Source organism: Monodon monoceros, unplaced genomic scaffold (genome assembly GCF_005190385.1).
Source record: "Monodon monoceros isolate NGI ecotype Baffin Bay Population unplaced genomic scaffold, NGI_Narwhal_1 Super_Scaffold_13, whole genome shotgun sequence".
NCBI classification, from domain to species: Eukaryota; Metazoa; Chordata; class Mammalia; order Artiodactyla; family Monodontidae; genus Monodon; species Monodon monoceros.
The window spans coordinates 46,068,636-46,083,913 of NW_021703769.1; the positions used below are offsets into that span (position 1 = coordinate 46,068,636).

The window sequence follows — 15,278 nt, forward strand, 5'->3', positions numbered from 1 at the left end:
TCACATCTCTCTCAATCTAATACACATGGTGGGTACATTTTCCCCAGAATCTTGGCTCTCCTGCATCTTCAACCATTTGCTTTGATCTGCTTTAGTTTTAATTTAAAGGTTGTCTTTGGCTGGGAGCAGATGCACCCTGCCAGATGATAGAGAATGTGGGTTTTGAAGAACTGACCATATTTCTATTCCTACCTTCAGCCATTCATAAATCTTCGTGGAAGTAGAAAGAAAAAAGAATTTTGAAAGAATGAAAGAAACAGTACACGTCTGTATGTGTGTGTTTTCCATAAGCTGTAAATCAATGATACTGGTAGATGCTGGTGTAGGAAAAATGTGGCTTAATGGGCAAAAGACATTATTTACACCAGTGGTTCTGAGAGTGGGACCGAGACCCAGCAGTGCTAGCATCTGGGAGTTGGTGAGAAATGCACATTCTTGGGCCTGTCCTCAGACCTACTGAACCAAAAAATCAGGGGCGGGGCCCCCAAATCTGTATTTTACTATGTCTCCAGGTAATTCTGATGCATGCTTGAATTTGGGAAACACTGATTTAGACAATAAGGTGAGTAAATGCGGGTAAATGCATTTTTTCATGTATGAAGTTGAATAATATTTAACTTTTAAGCAACTGGAGGGAACAATTCAACCTGAAGTGACAATGAATTTTTAGATATTATAGAACTAGTATTTCACAAACCTGTAACCAGTGGACAAAATAAATTCTCCTAACGATAAAGCAGCAGGCATCTGGGTTCAAACCCGTTGGTGGTCAGGGTAAAAGTGTCTGACCAGAGCATAGGCTTAGTACTGTATCTAGCATTTGAAGAATGAACCATCTTCACCAGTCATGGGACAGGGGGGAAATGTCTGACTTATGTATGAGAAAGAAAGATATGAAACTGAGTGGGTACATTTTTTTTTCCGAAAAAATTTTAAAAGATTAGTTTTATTCTGAAAGCATGTTGCACATATGTGCATCTCTTTTTAGCAGTAACCTGTAGGCGTGGCTCAGAAGTATCCAGAAAACAACTGTAGGCATCCGGAAATTCCTTGTCAAATTTCACTGCCAGTTTTGTATGCAGTTCTCTGGAATCAGCTACTGGATTAATTGTCCCAACAAACGGGAAGATATATCGCCAAATTCAGCTTTTGATAAACAGGATAAGATGGACATTATGTAAAGAAGAAATGCGATTCATATATATTTTCGTTTGCTTATGAAATGACTTCAGTTTATGCCTTGAATAGCATATGTGCTGAAACTGTCATCTTACATCTTCCCTCTCCTCCCACCTGTTGCGAAAAGAAAGACCAAAACCAGAATGAGTATTAACTACGATTATTCACCATATTTAAAAGCTCTACAACTTGGCAAGAGTGTTTGCTAAACTGAGGTTCAGTAAAAAAGTTAATGGGACTCCTGGGTATATTTTATTAGGGAAATAAATGTCCTGAGTGCAGCAGTAAGCCATCTGAAAGATTCTGGTGGAGCTTTATTACCCTGCCCTGTGTTTTGAAATGAACCACAAAATTCAATGTGAAATCAATCCTGAGGCATAATTTATCTTGTGTACATTTTTGCTATTTCTCTGCTCATCCATGGCCTCAGTCCCTGACTTTTCCAGCATCTCTGGAGTGCCCTGAATCTCTAGATGATGATGCAATGGACACATGGCTTTTTATTTATCAGAGGAAAGTTGGCTGAATCCACCCCATTCCTGCAGCTGGATTGCAATAGACAGCTGGACAACTGGAAAACTTTCAAAGATTCACTGAATTGTTTTCATACAAAGTTTTGGTGTCAGAGAGATGGTGTGTGTGTGTGTGTGTGTGTGTGTGTGTGTGTGTGTGTGTGTTGAGCAGCCACTGCAGAAAATATCAAAATAAATGAGACATTAATTAGTACGAGATTACACAAAATCCAACATGGAGATGTCCCATCTAAATACTTCAAAATAGTTGATCAAAATGGGTCAGAATAATTGGATAATTATCTATTAATGGGATGATCATCCTATTTTGAAAAGTTTAAAGCAAATCTCGGCAAGAGCAACGTCACCATCTCTAATTTCCTTCTTCTATTTTTCCCTCAAATTTGACTATCTTCATGAACAATTAGGTAAAGTTCTAAGGCTACCCTTAATTATATTTATTGCAGGTTGACTGTTATTCCTATTTTATATACCACAACTGAAAACTGTCTGGACTTTGCATATCATCACCCCTAACCTCCCTTTTAAAAAAAATATTTAGGCTTTTCTTTGAAGCCTGGGTGCTTAAAATGAGTTCAGACTTGCCGTTTGAGCTATATAGAGTCTCAAACCCTAGCTTGTAAATTTAGGACTAAACTGCAAATGTCAGAAGCAACAGATTTAGGAAAACATAATAAGCAGCCCTCCAGGTCTTTTTGGAGGTAAATATTGTACAAACCATGTACGTATAAAAGTGCACTCTCTCTAGAAAGATGGGGCCACAACTTTCCTTTGGGAAGGGGCAAAGCCATCTGGAAACTTCCCCCATCATGGCCTCTCAGTGTATTCCAGGCCACCTAAGGGCATGTGTGGGGACAGTGACCTTTGGCAGGCCCGGGCCACGTTGAGAACACACTTTCCAGAAAGAGGACATTCTGGCAGTACTCCCTGTGCGGTCAACTAAACTATTTAGGAGGAAGTGCAAGCTTCGGGGTGCACGCCCCCCGCCCCATTCAGGGCCACAGAGATGTCCCCTTGTGCATGAGATCACAGCCTGGGAGTTTACCAAAACGAGCAAATCCCAGAAAACCGCTGAAAGGGTTCCTCTGGTGATACCATCAGGTTTGAGACACTGAAAAAATGTTCTTCCCTCAAATCCATCCCAACCTCTCCCCAGTAAATCCCAGCACAGTGAAAATAGCAACATCAGCACTTCTGCATTGCTGGACAGCCGGCCCAGTTAGAAGCACGCTCTCCATCGACAGGTCAAGACCCAAAGTGCATGGCTGAGATGTGGGCAGAAAGACGCCCGAGGCTCATTTCAGAAAGGAAACCTCCCCAGTTCCTACATCAGCAATCGTGATGCATGAAACATGGAAACAGCCTCGCCCCAGAATTTCCTCTCTGAGAAACGTAGCATGGAACTATGGTTTCTCAAGATTTCACAGCAAATGAGTTAAAAAAAAATACAAAAAAACCCTCAGGCTTTGGATCAAATGTCTTTGCTAAAGACTAAGACTAAAACTAATTAAGACCAGTATGACAGAATATTTAACGTAAAAGCATCTTATGCTTTGTAAGCACCAATCTGCATAATGATAATACCCGCTCCACGTCTAGAGTGTATTTATAAAAAGCAAAAATATGGGAGTAAAACATCTTTAGATGTAAACACTCAAAACAAAGCTAAGTTTCTAGTATTTTTCCACCACCTGGCAAGAGATTTCTTAAAATAATTAAATAAAAGGCGGTGCTGTGAATTACCAGCTATGTTTCTTCTGATTTCTATAGATCAGTTATATTGAGTTTCAGGTGGAAACTTGGCTTGTTTACTAATCTTGGTCTACTTTTAGATCCCGGTAATGATTTGTTTGTTTGGTTTTTGGCCGCACCTCACAGCATGCGGGATCTTAGTTCCCTGACCAGGGATCGAACACGTGCCCCCTGCAGTAGAAGCATGGAGTCCTAACCACTGGACCACCAGGGAAGTCCCCCATAATGATTTCTTGGGAGTCATCTAGAATATGGCTTATTACGATTACGTGTTACTGTCTTTCTTAAGGTATCCACTTTGGGGAAGTCTTAACTTTCACAGTTGAAAACTAGTAAAATCAGACAGGATGGTTACTTGAGCCCTGCTGGACATCACCGTCAGCTCTGGAACGCTCTTCCTCTCACTTCCAGTTGAAAGAATTCCTAACATAACGTCGCACGTATTCTACAGGACAACAGGCCCAGGGTCCCTTCAAGATTCAGAGGGGACCCATGATTTGTCACCTCGTACCTGCAATCTGCCAGACACGGACCAGCTTTCCATGTGCGTCAACCCAGAAACAGTAAACACGTGCTGACACCATCTTTTTACCTTCCCCGCATCCTCCTCACTCCAGGGGAGAAAGCAAAGGGCACAGCTCAAGGAAAGATACAGAACAGAGAAGTTTATTTTACACTATCCGTCCAAGAAAACAATCGCCGTAAACCAGTGCAAAATGTGTAACAGAATCCATGTGTGTCTTGGCTCTGAGAGCCCGAAGTGGTGATTTCCTCTCCCGCTCCTCCGGCCGGCGGGTGCCCCTCGGCGAACGCCGGCCTCAGTCTGCACCATCGGCAAACATTCAACCCATCTGTAGCAGGTTATTTTTACAATTCATACCAGAATGTGTACAAGGGACGGGGAAAACCATACCGAATGAATAAGTGATCAGTGCTTAAAGTAAATACATGGGGCGGCACGGGCAAGAATCCACAGTTTCAATAAATACAAGTATAACAAGCATGGGTGGGTCTCAACTCGGTGGAATTATCTGCGTAATAATCCAGCATCAGACGAAACCTAGCAGGGCTGCCGAGCAGTGATTGGCAACAACGTCCACAATAACTTATGCCCTTGAGCGAGTCTGCACTGAACACATTCTGCGGTTTCCAAGGTGTCCGTTCTCTTTTCTCCTTCCTGTGCCTCCCGCCCGCCCCACCCCCGCCGCCCCTCCCGGAAGGGAGCGGTGGAGCTGGGACTGCTGGGCGGCGGCGTCCCAAAGTTAGAACGCTGGCCCTAGAGCCAACGGTCAGGGTCCAGTGTACTCAGTACCGAGGGGCCACGCCTGTGCAAAGTGCGCGTCTCTCCATTTCCCAAGAAACCAGTGTCTGTACCTCCTGCGCGTAAAGCGGTGTTGGCCTCTGGGTCACTCCCTGTCACCCCAAACACCAAGCAAAGAGAACACATCTCAGGGACTCACAGGCGGGGAAGCTCCTGCCGTTGGCTGCCTAGCGCTCTCGGATGGAGAGGTTAACCGGAGCCCCGAGTCAAAGGCCTCTGGCAGGCAGGCAGGCAACAACTATTGCTTGAGAGGCTAGAAGGAACCTGGGGAGAGAGTGATGGTCAAAATGGACAGGGGGGCAGCTATCTCCTTCCTGTAAAACCCTGCGCCCCAGGGAAGGCCTGCAGGGCTTGGCGGAGACCCCCGGGTGTGACGTGTCACGCCTTTGTCCCAGGGCCTCGGCAGCCACTCCTCAGATCAGCACTAAATCCATACAAGCTCCAAAGCGCCTGGGACTCGACCCCAGAGGACACAGCTGGGACACCCGTGGGTCATCGACGGACCCAGAGCCCAGTGAAAGAAGATGCAAGAAAAACTCTCAATCTCTGGAAGCAAAGGAAGAAAACGGGGGATCCCCCAAAGCCAAACAGCCCCCCACACCCAGTAACCTAGGAATCAGCGCCAAATATAAGGAAATCCGAAACACTCCCTACCATCAATGGACCCTCTCCTCTCTCTCCTTCCACAGTCTAGGGTCATAAATTAGGCTAGTCTTCCATCCAATAACTTAAAAAAGGACGAGGGATGTACTAAGTTTTGCCTGGCTTGGGCCAGTTAGCAGCCAGTTTTTCTAGAATCTCAGTCACTGTTCAAAAATGGAGCTTGAAAATTCACGCGGGTGTCGGAAGTCTTCACGCGGAGGAGGCGGGAAGGCGGAGCCGGGGTGGGGGGCGGGGAGGGGGCCGGGGGCGGGGCGGGGCGGGGGGGACCCGAGGGCGGGAGCGGAGGCCGGTGGGCAGCGCAGAGACCATGCCGCGGGGCCAGACTCTGGCGCCGGGCTCGTATTGCACAGAAGGAGGGGCCGCGGCTGGCGGCGGTCGCGGGTCAGTGGTCCCCGCACATGGGCAGGTTCACGAAGGTGAACACGTTGAACTCAGTCATGATGGAGAAGCACAGGAACACGCCGTATAGGAAAAGGCACCCGCACCCGAGCTTCCTGTCCAGCTGCCACTTGTTCAGGTGGACGCCAAACACCTGCAAGGCACAGAGCGGGGTCAGAGGGCGCGGGGCGGGGCCCGCCCAGTCCTTCTCCCTGGACTCCGCCCCCCTCCCCCTGCTCCCTGAAGCGCGCTCCAGGTTTCCCTCCTGCCTCCCCGATGGCTCCCTCTTTGTTCCTTTTGCGACCCTGTCCCCTCATCCTGACCTCTCACTGTCCGAGGGCGCCGGGGACTCACACCTAGGCCTCACTTTCCTGTCTACGCTCACTCCGTTGCGGGTCTCCTCCAACTCCTCAGCTCTAAACCCCTCCAATGTTCTGGCGTGTCCAGCGTGGGATTGCTCCTGAACTGGGACTCGTCTTTCCAATGGCTGTCCAGACCTGTCCCCTTGGATGTCAGATAGGTGCTGCAGACTTAAGATGTCTGAACTCTTCCTCCCCAAACCTACTTCTCAACCCTTCAACAACCCAGCTTGGACAGCTGGTCAGTGGTGAACCCCGTCTCCCAGCATTGTAGGGCTTCAGTGAAGCACAGGGATGCCCCGAAGCTAGGAGCGAGCACTCCGACGTCACACACAACTTCCCTACAGGCCTGGGTAATGGGGCTGGTATCAGTGACTACCTCACGGGGTGGGGTGGGGGGTTGGTGAGCTCCAGATGGGAGAATATGTGCGTTAAGCAGTGTGTGGCCATTACAAGTATAACCCTAAGTCATACCCACCTGAAGAAAATCCTAAACGGCGAAAGAATGGATTTATATGGGTTTTCACTTTTGTGTAAGGCAGTATTTACTTAGGTAAAACCTTGACATTGGACTTGCGTCCTGATGCTGTAAATTACTTCTCCTGCCCTTCTGAATTCCCGTTCTCTAGTATATGTATGTTCACATACCAGGTGTGATTCAATGAGTACTTCCTTGAAAAATTCAGGAGAAAACACACTGCGTCTCTTATTGTGAAAATTCAGTAACATATGTGTATGTTAACAGGCACTTCAAGTGGATCAGTCCATGTGGTGGTGTGAACTTGTTCCCACCAAACGTGTCAGTTGAGTTGGAATATTAAATCGTACAAATGGATGTGATGGCCAAGGTAGTGCAGTGGCATAAAAGTGCACTGTCAATCAAGTCTATTCTCGGTCTTTGAGTACTGGTCAAATCCATGGATTTATGAAGATGTTTAGTAACCTGGAATAGTCAGTTAATTGGGATATAACCTTCCGTCGACTAATCTTGCAGAAAAAGTGGGATCTCCCTTTGGCTTTTGATAAAAATTTGTGTTTGACATGAGATGGACCCAGCTTCTGAGAGGAGGCTGGCTCCTTTCAGAGAGGGAGAAGGCTTTCTCATGGGTTGCCAGGATCCACTTCTGGAAGAAACAGCCATGAGATGGGGCATCTGGTGGCTGACTGTCTCCGTCCACCAGAAGGCCACGCCCATCTGGTGTCCGAACAAACTGTAGCCACAGAACCCACGGGGGTGGCGGGGGGGAACATGGGAACTGGAGAGTGGAGAGAGCTGCAGACCCACCGTGACAAAGACGGAGGCCAGGAGCAAGCCCACGGAGTAGATCAGTCCCCTGCTGTTTAGCCGAATCTGTAAGAAAGGATGACATGGAGTCAGGCTCCTGAAAGCATGTCTGCGGAGTGCGGGGCAGTGAGTACCAGTGAGTCCAGGGATGGAGAGCAAACGGCAGCTCCGCAGTAGAGACGGGCGATTTCCTGGACACCCAAGGTGCACCCTTGTCTGGTCCATCCTCAGCCTGATCCCTCTCAGCCTCCAGCAGGTGTCCAGTGACTGCCCCTCGGCCACTTGAATTCTCCATCCTGTGTGGCCTAATTCTTATTTCCTGGGGACCTGACCTCCAGCTTGCTCGACACACAACTTTTAGGGTAAATTTAATAACATGGGTCACGGGAGCAACATTTTGAAAAATATTACTAAACTTTTTATCTCTGTTGCATTCAAATGTCTGTGACCTTCACCCAAACTTCATGGGAAGTGGTGAGTGAGGGCTGCTATCTTAAGCAAGCAAAGAAGAGGAAAGCGTTAACATTCCACTTCTGATACTTCGTTTTGTTTGTTTTTCACAGTAATACAGTGGGGTTAACTGGCAAACTCTGAAGAAAAAAACCAATTTCTGGAATTCTTAGGGAACAGCGCTGTCCAGTACAATTTCCCGCAATGATGGAAATGTCCTACATCTGTGCTGTCCAGTATGGTAACCGTTAGGGACATGGGGCTCTTGCGCACTTGAAAGGTGGCTCAAACAACAGAGGAACAAAAATTTTAATCTTACCTTTAATTAATTCAAATTTACATTAGAAGAACCACATATGAGTAGTGGCTGCAGTACTGGACAGAGCAGATAGAGAGTATTAAGGGGCCAAACGGGCCGACAAAGATGGTAAAGTTTCTTCCATGGTGTCGAGAAGATGCCCCTTCTGCTTTGTCCTGGGTCCTGAGGCCAGATGCCTGGAAATAGGAGGGGTGCCTCGGGGCAGCCGTGCTCACAGGGCGCCCCCCTGACCAGAAGCAGCAGCATCACCTGTAGCCTTGTTAGAAACGCAGAATCTCAGGCCCCACCCAGACCTCCCAAATCAGCAAACTCTGGGGACAGGGCTCATCAACCTGTATTTTAATAGACGCTCCAGACAGTTCGGATGCACGGGAAAGTTTAAGAGAAAGTCCTAAGGGTCAATCCACTTCTGACCTCCAAGCGTCCTGAGGATGGGACTTTGACATTCATTTTTCCCCGGTTCTCTTGGAAGCTCTTATGTGCTGCAGCCAGGTTGGGGGACTACTCCCGACCCCCAGCAATGTACACTGTCCTGCTGGGAGTCAAATGCTCACCTGTGCTCACAGAAAGGAAAATGAGGCAGGTTGATTGATTTCATCACAGAACTAAGTGGTGATTATTAGTAGGAGTGGTTTGGACAAGGTTCAAGGTGCCTCTTGCCGCCCTTGCCCCAGTTCACCCCCAGGTATGGGTATGGTAGCCTGTGGGTGTCTCTGTAGATGGGTGTGTTAGTTCATCTTTTGGTGACAGGACACTGCATGCCCTAAATAGCCAACCCTTTCTGTGGGGACCCAGAAGCCTCACACATCTCACTAAGCAATGTTCTGTCAGAGGGAATGGGCAGGACTCTCCCCTGCCCACACAATCCCTGTGAGCCAACCATCTGCTGAACCCCAGCTGGGAAATTATTCCCATACCATATGCCTCCCGAAGACGAAGGGACACAAATCATATCTCCGTGCCACTAAAGCAATGGGTTGACACGGTGAATCCATCGCAGACAAATGGGAGATCAGCCCCATCTCAGTCCAGCTGGTAGCTTAACTTCCTGCGGCCCCTCAGCCAGGCTGTGGATAGAGTTTCCCCCTCTCATCGGCTGTGTTAGTATAAAGAGGCCAGCACCCAGGCGTACATCACAAATGACCTGTACTGAAAGAGAGTCTCTTCTGAGCTCTTAATTCTCAACACAGTGTGGATTCTTCCAAGAAGGGGGCCATTGCATTCCCAGCCCAGCTCGCCCTATGAGCGCCAGGCTCCAATCCTTGTCAGCAACGAGGATTGAGTAAAGTGATTTCCTGCCCTTAAGAAACCAAGAGCCAGTGAGAGCAAAAGGCAAAGCAGGACAGTTCTCTTTGGCCAAGGCTTTTCAAAAGGAATCAGGTTCAACCAAAGCTTTGGAACTTCACCCTGTCTACATTCACATAAACTCTCAAAGGACAGTGCTGCTGAAATTGTAAGTTGTCTCTAAAGACTAAAGACAACCAACTTTTGTGGGGTTTCTGAGTATTTTTCACTTTTTCACCTTTTTCTCTGCAGCTTTCTTGGCTAATGGACTGCCACACACACCCAGGGGTGTATTTTTGTTTTTTCATTGTTAGAGACTTGGGCTCTCGACGCCTGCATCGGTTCCTTGCTACCTTACTGAACCCCTTTCCCCATGGACGTGACAGTCAGGAATTAGGGTTCCGTCACTTGCCTCTGTGCCAGCATGAACACCTCCAGCCACTGGAGACTATCGGTGGTTGGAGTCAGGGGTTGGCAAATGCAGGCGATGGGCCAGTTGTGGCCCATCGCCTGCATTTATAAATAAAACTTTATTATAACTCAGCTTATTCATTGACACATTGTCTGTGGCTGCTTTCATGCTACAATGGCAGAGACGAGTAGTTCTGACAGAGACGGTATGGCCCACAGCACTTAATGTATTTCCTCTCTGGCCCTTTCTGGAAAAAGTGTGCCGACCCCTGGTTTAGGGCATGGGCTCCAGACCCAGCTTCCTGCTCAGTCACCCACTCGCTATATAATCATGGACAAGTGACTTAACTTCCCCAGACCTCAGTTTTCTTATGTATAAAATGGGGACGATACAGTTACCACCTTAGGGAGTGGTTCTGACTACTAACTGAATTAATCTATGTTCAGCTTGAATAGGAGCCGGTGTATAAAGTCCTCAATAAATCTGGGCCATTATTCTCCATCCACTCGTGATCTGCCTGGGCCCACTTCCCTGGCCCCCCAGATGCTACTTTGATACGGTCGTCACCTGACAGCTCCCTGGTCAATGCCTCAGTAGGTGACAAACCCCATGAGAGCAGGGACCACGGCATTTCATCCTCCGCCTGGCACGGGGCTGGGCACAGACCACGTGCTTGATACATAATCGGTGAACGATCAGGAATGCCCTTGAGGTGGCGTTTTACGTGTGGTTTACAAAAAGGCCAGTGCTTCTGTGGGGCAGGGTGGACTGGCCAGAGAGACCCTGGATAATGTTCCAGAAGCAACGCAATCCCTGCCCCCAATCCCCTGTCTCCCTTCCCCACTTTTTTTATGTGTGTATAGCTATTTTTTTTTCACCCAACACTTTATTATGAATGCTTTTAAGCGTTCAGAAAAGTTGAAAGAATCAGAGCATCTTATTTTTTTAATGAACTTCAAAGTAACCTAGGACATGTCACCCCCATCACTTCAGCCTGCATCTCACTACACAGGGTTCACTAGTAGTTCACAGCTCTTACTTTTAGGTGCTGTTTCCAGATGGTGAAATTCACAAATCATAATTGCACCATTCAATGTGTTTTGAGAAATGCATACACCCACGTCCCCCAAAGTCCAGCCGTGACGTAGAGCACGTCCATCACCGCAGAAAGCTCTCCTTTGCCCTCCCAGCCAGTCTCACCCAGGGGTAGTCACTGCTCTAAGCTTCTCCATCATACGTTGGTTTAGCCTGTCGTATAAATGGCATCTCACAGGGCGCACTCTTTTCTGCCAGGATCCTTTTACTCAGCATACGATTTTTTAATGTATCCCTTCATGTTTTTCATTGCATCGATAGCTCACTTCATTTTGTTATTGAGGTATCATGGACATCTAACATTATATTAGTTTCAGGTGTACAAGATCATGACTTGATATTTGTATATACTGGGAAATGATCCCCGCAACCAGTCCCCATACATAATTGCAAACATTTTTCTTTCCTGTGATGAGGACTTTTAAGATCTACTCTCTCAAATATGCTCAGTTCTTTTTTAACAGCGTACGTATATGATGGATTGCTTAATTATTCTCTTCTTGGAGGGCTGCTTCTAGTTTGGGGCTATTGGTGTGTATTGATTTTATAACACAAGCAAAATGAAAAGAGGCCGACAGTGGAGACAGGAAAATGAAGAGAATGAAGACAGCTCGGGACTCCTCCGGGACCTCAAAGGCACCAGCTCACATGCTGGCAGCCCCTCTCTGCCGTCAGTCACTGGTAGCCCTTACCCAGCTGGAGCAATTCACTGCCTCCCCCCATGCCCATCCTCTTTGGGAACACGCAGTTGAGTCAGATGGGGCCCTCACCTCCTTCCCATTTCTACTCTGCCCATCCCTCCCTAGGTCCTTTGCCTCTTCCAAGTTCACTGGGCCCCTGCTGGCTTTATCCCCCAGCTGACGCTGATCTCCTCCTAACTTTCCCCGTGGGGGCCGGCTTCTTACCTCCCCAGCTAGTCCCAGTGCTCTAAGGGCAGATGCCTGGGTCTTCAGTTTTCTGTCATTCCACACAGCACCTAACTGCCCCCCTAACTCCACACACTATGTTTAAGTGAGCATCTGCTGGTGATGCTGAGAGAGAGAGAGAGAGAGAGAGAGAGAGAGTGTGTGTGTGTGTGTGTGTGTGTGTGTGTTATGTGTAAGGCAGTGAGGCTGGATGGCAAAGAGCACAACTGGAGAGCTGGGTGGGGAGACTGACCACGGTGAAGGTTGGCTTTAAGCCTGATCTTTTTAAGCAAGAAAGTCAGAGGGCACCAAAATTACCTTTTCCCCCCCAGTGGAGGCAAACATGCATATGGTAAAAGCACAGATCTCAAGTGGACTGTTGGATGAGTTTTGACAAATGCGTGTACCCAGGTAACCCACACCCCAACGAGAATATAAAACATTTTCGTTACCCCAGTAAGTTTCCCTGAGGGCAGCAAATCTTAACCCTCCCGAGCAACTGGTTTCTTGGGGGCTTGCTAAGCCAGACAACCTTAGGGTTAGCTAAGATGCTAACCTCTGGAAAAGACTTGGAGCTCCAGCTACACAGTGTGGACCCAAACTGGCGTCTCCCTGCTCTGCCTCAGAGATGCAAAGCCCAGGAAGTGCAAAGGCAGGGAGTCCCCATGGCAATGCCCTTCTGAGAGCAGGCAACACACTCGGATTGCTCAGCTCTGACATTTAACATTGTTTTTATCTCTTGCCTTCAAAACTACGAATTTTCATTCCCCAATTCCCTCTTGGCAGTTGTTGGAGAGGAAACAGGAGGCTGGCTTGTTCCCAAGTCAACAGGAAGTTAGGCTCCGTGGATGTGTGGTTTTTAGTAGGGACGCACACAGAGACCATGACACCCCTAGTTTCCCGTGTGCACGTGGCTCATAAAACAGCTCCCTGAACCCTACACCGTTTGTTTGAGGACCTAAAAAACCCCCAGCCTCAAAGACTCTGACTCTCCCCACATTACAGTTTAAAATCTCTGTATGTTTTGAGGTCAGCTCCACCCAACCAGCAAATTCTTTTCAGAAAAACAAGAAGCCCCTGGATTTTCTCTAATTTGGTTTATAACTTGGAACACATGTGGTGTGTCCTTCGCATTTTCTGACTCGGGTAGTTTGAACACTTGCTTGGGCTTTGGTTCCAAATGGATGTGTCCAGCCGTGACTTTAGGTTGTATAACATCACAGGGCGGGGATCTCTCTCCTTGAACAATTAAATGACATCAGAAAGTAAACAAGCCGACAGAAAAGCAGCACGTTAAAGGCAGCTGGTGCCCAAGTCCCTTCCGTTCCAGAGCACACACACAAACACAGGATTGCACTGAATTCTAGTGGCTACTCCTCGAGGTGGCTTGTTCTCCCTGTAAACGTGAGACAGCTGAGGCTCAGGGCAGTGAAGCTCTTAACCAAGGTAAGATTCTGCTCACCAGCGCGCGGGTGTGGGTTCCCCCGACACATGCAAGCAATTCTGTGACCCCAGCTGAGTGTCCTGCACTTTAACCTGCCGCTACCTACCTGGAAGCCGCAGCAGCTCCCACAGGTTAGGCCTCAGCTCTGCAAGGCTGTACCCGCCTCCCCCTACTTGAGATGCCAGCTGTAAGTCCAGGTTGTCACCTGTGTTTTTGACGACTGGGTTACAGTTAGGGAGGTTCCAAGAAGGAACCTTCTTCTTAGGTTCTACTAGTTTGCTAGAGGGCTCACAGAACTTGGAGAAAACCTTTACCTTACTAGATCACCGGTTTATTATAAAAGGATATAACTCAGATGGAAGAGAGGCACAGGGCAAGGTGTGGGGAAAGGGCTGGGGGCTTCCAGGTCCTCTCGGCGGGCGGGGGGGGGGGCAGGCACTCTCCCTGAATCTCCATGTGTTCACCAACCCAGAAGCTCTCTGAACCCTGTCCTTTTTGGGCATTTACAGAGGCCTCATTATAGAGGCACAACTGATTAAATCAACGGCCACTGGTGACTGACTGAACCTCCAGCCCCTCTCTTCGCCCCAGACTTCAGGGGGTTGCGACTAAAAGTTCCAACCCTCAAATCACAGGGTTGGTTCTCCTGCCAAGCAGTCCTCATCCTTAGGTGCTGACCTAAAGTCACCTCATTAACAGAAAAAAAGATACCTTTGTAGCTCTCCTCAGGAAATTCTGAGGGTTTTAGGAGCCCCGTGCTACAAACGAAGAGTAAATGTATATTTCTTATCATAAATCACAGTATCACACACGGCCACGAAGCTGGTAAGGGGTCAAGCCTGCACTCAGAGTCGGCCTTCAGCCTGTAAATTCTAGACTCTTCCCTGCACCTTGCAGGGCACAGGGAAAAAGCCAGAGTTCTCTTCACCTGCTAAGAACTCTCCAAGGTGGCATCTGGGCCTTTGGCGCCCATCCTTTCTGGGAGAGTCCTGAATGCACAGCAAGAACCACAGGTGCCCGTGCAGCAGAGGCCTGGGGCCGCCCCATCCAGGTCCCGTGCTGCCCCCATCCTCTTGCCACTTTGGTGGAGCCAGCTGACTCCCCAGAGCCGGTACTGGCGTCTGTGCCTGAGGGCTCCTCCCAGAACTGCGGAAGTGCCACCCGCCCCACCAATGTCCCTCCAGCTGCTGCCGCCTGTCTTCCTGTCACACCTCCCCGCTCCCTACTGGGCTTTCCTCCTCCCTCCGCCCCCCCGAATAAATGCCTCACCCCATCCTTGTCTCAGGATGCAGTGGTCTCTGGGGGATCTAAACTTTGATAGACCGTGGGACTGAATCTGCTTCAGGCCTTGGTGACCCAGGTCAGCCCTTTCCTGGGGGGCCGGTAAAGACCCTGTCTTCCCCCAGGTATCATCTCATTTTCCTGAACCAGCACCTGAAATCTAAAGGGCAAGATTCACCTTCAGGGGATTGGGTGGTGTCATGGTAGCCCCCAGGGTCTTGTTAGAACAGCCTCAAGAAGAACCATTCATTGCCATGTCGCCCAACGATCCCCCAGTAACCCCTCCAGGTCTGTGGGAACAGTTTGTATTTAGACGGGCCCTGGCAGTGCCTGGATTTTGCTGGTGTCCATGGTGTCAATACTCCTGCCAAGGTCAAGTGCAAGGTGCCAACCAAGGGTCGGGTGGGGAAGACCTCTGTAAGTCTCTTCTTCCCCTGGGGGTTGGGGCAGCGTTTTCAGTAAAAGGAAACACTGGTCCGGCAACTGGAGCAGCATCCAGGTACCAGGAGCCTGATTCAGGAATGCTCGCTAAAAAGACGAGAAGGAAGATGCAGAAGCATCGAGTACCGGCTGGTGGGTTATGGGAGCGCCGGCTGAGTCGGACACAGTTCTGCTCTC

At 48.7% G+C, this 15,278-nt stretch overlaps 1 protein-coding gene across 1 annotated transcript in view; it reads right to left on the bottom strand.

The window, feature by feature from the left end:
- Nucleotides 1-5,775: 5,775 nt before the first annotated feature.
- Nucleotides 5,776-15,278, bottom strand: part of SLC24A3 (solute carrier family 24 member 3) — a 459,120-nt gene continuing 449,617 nt past the window's right edge. The window contains exons 16-17 of the mRNA XM_029222127.1: nucleotides 7,471-7,536; nucleotides 5,776-5,980 (exon numbers count right to left, since the gene is read on the bottom strand). Of these exons, the coding sequence (XP_029077960.1) occupies nucleotides 5,831-5,980; nucleotides 7,471-7,536 (216 nt within the window). The 3' untranslated portion in view covers nucleotides 5,776-5,830. The remainder of the gene's footprint in view (nucleotides 5,981-7,470; nucleotides 7,537-15,278) is intronic.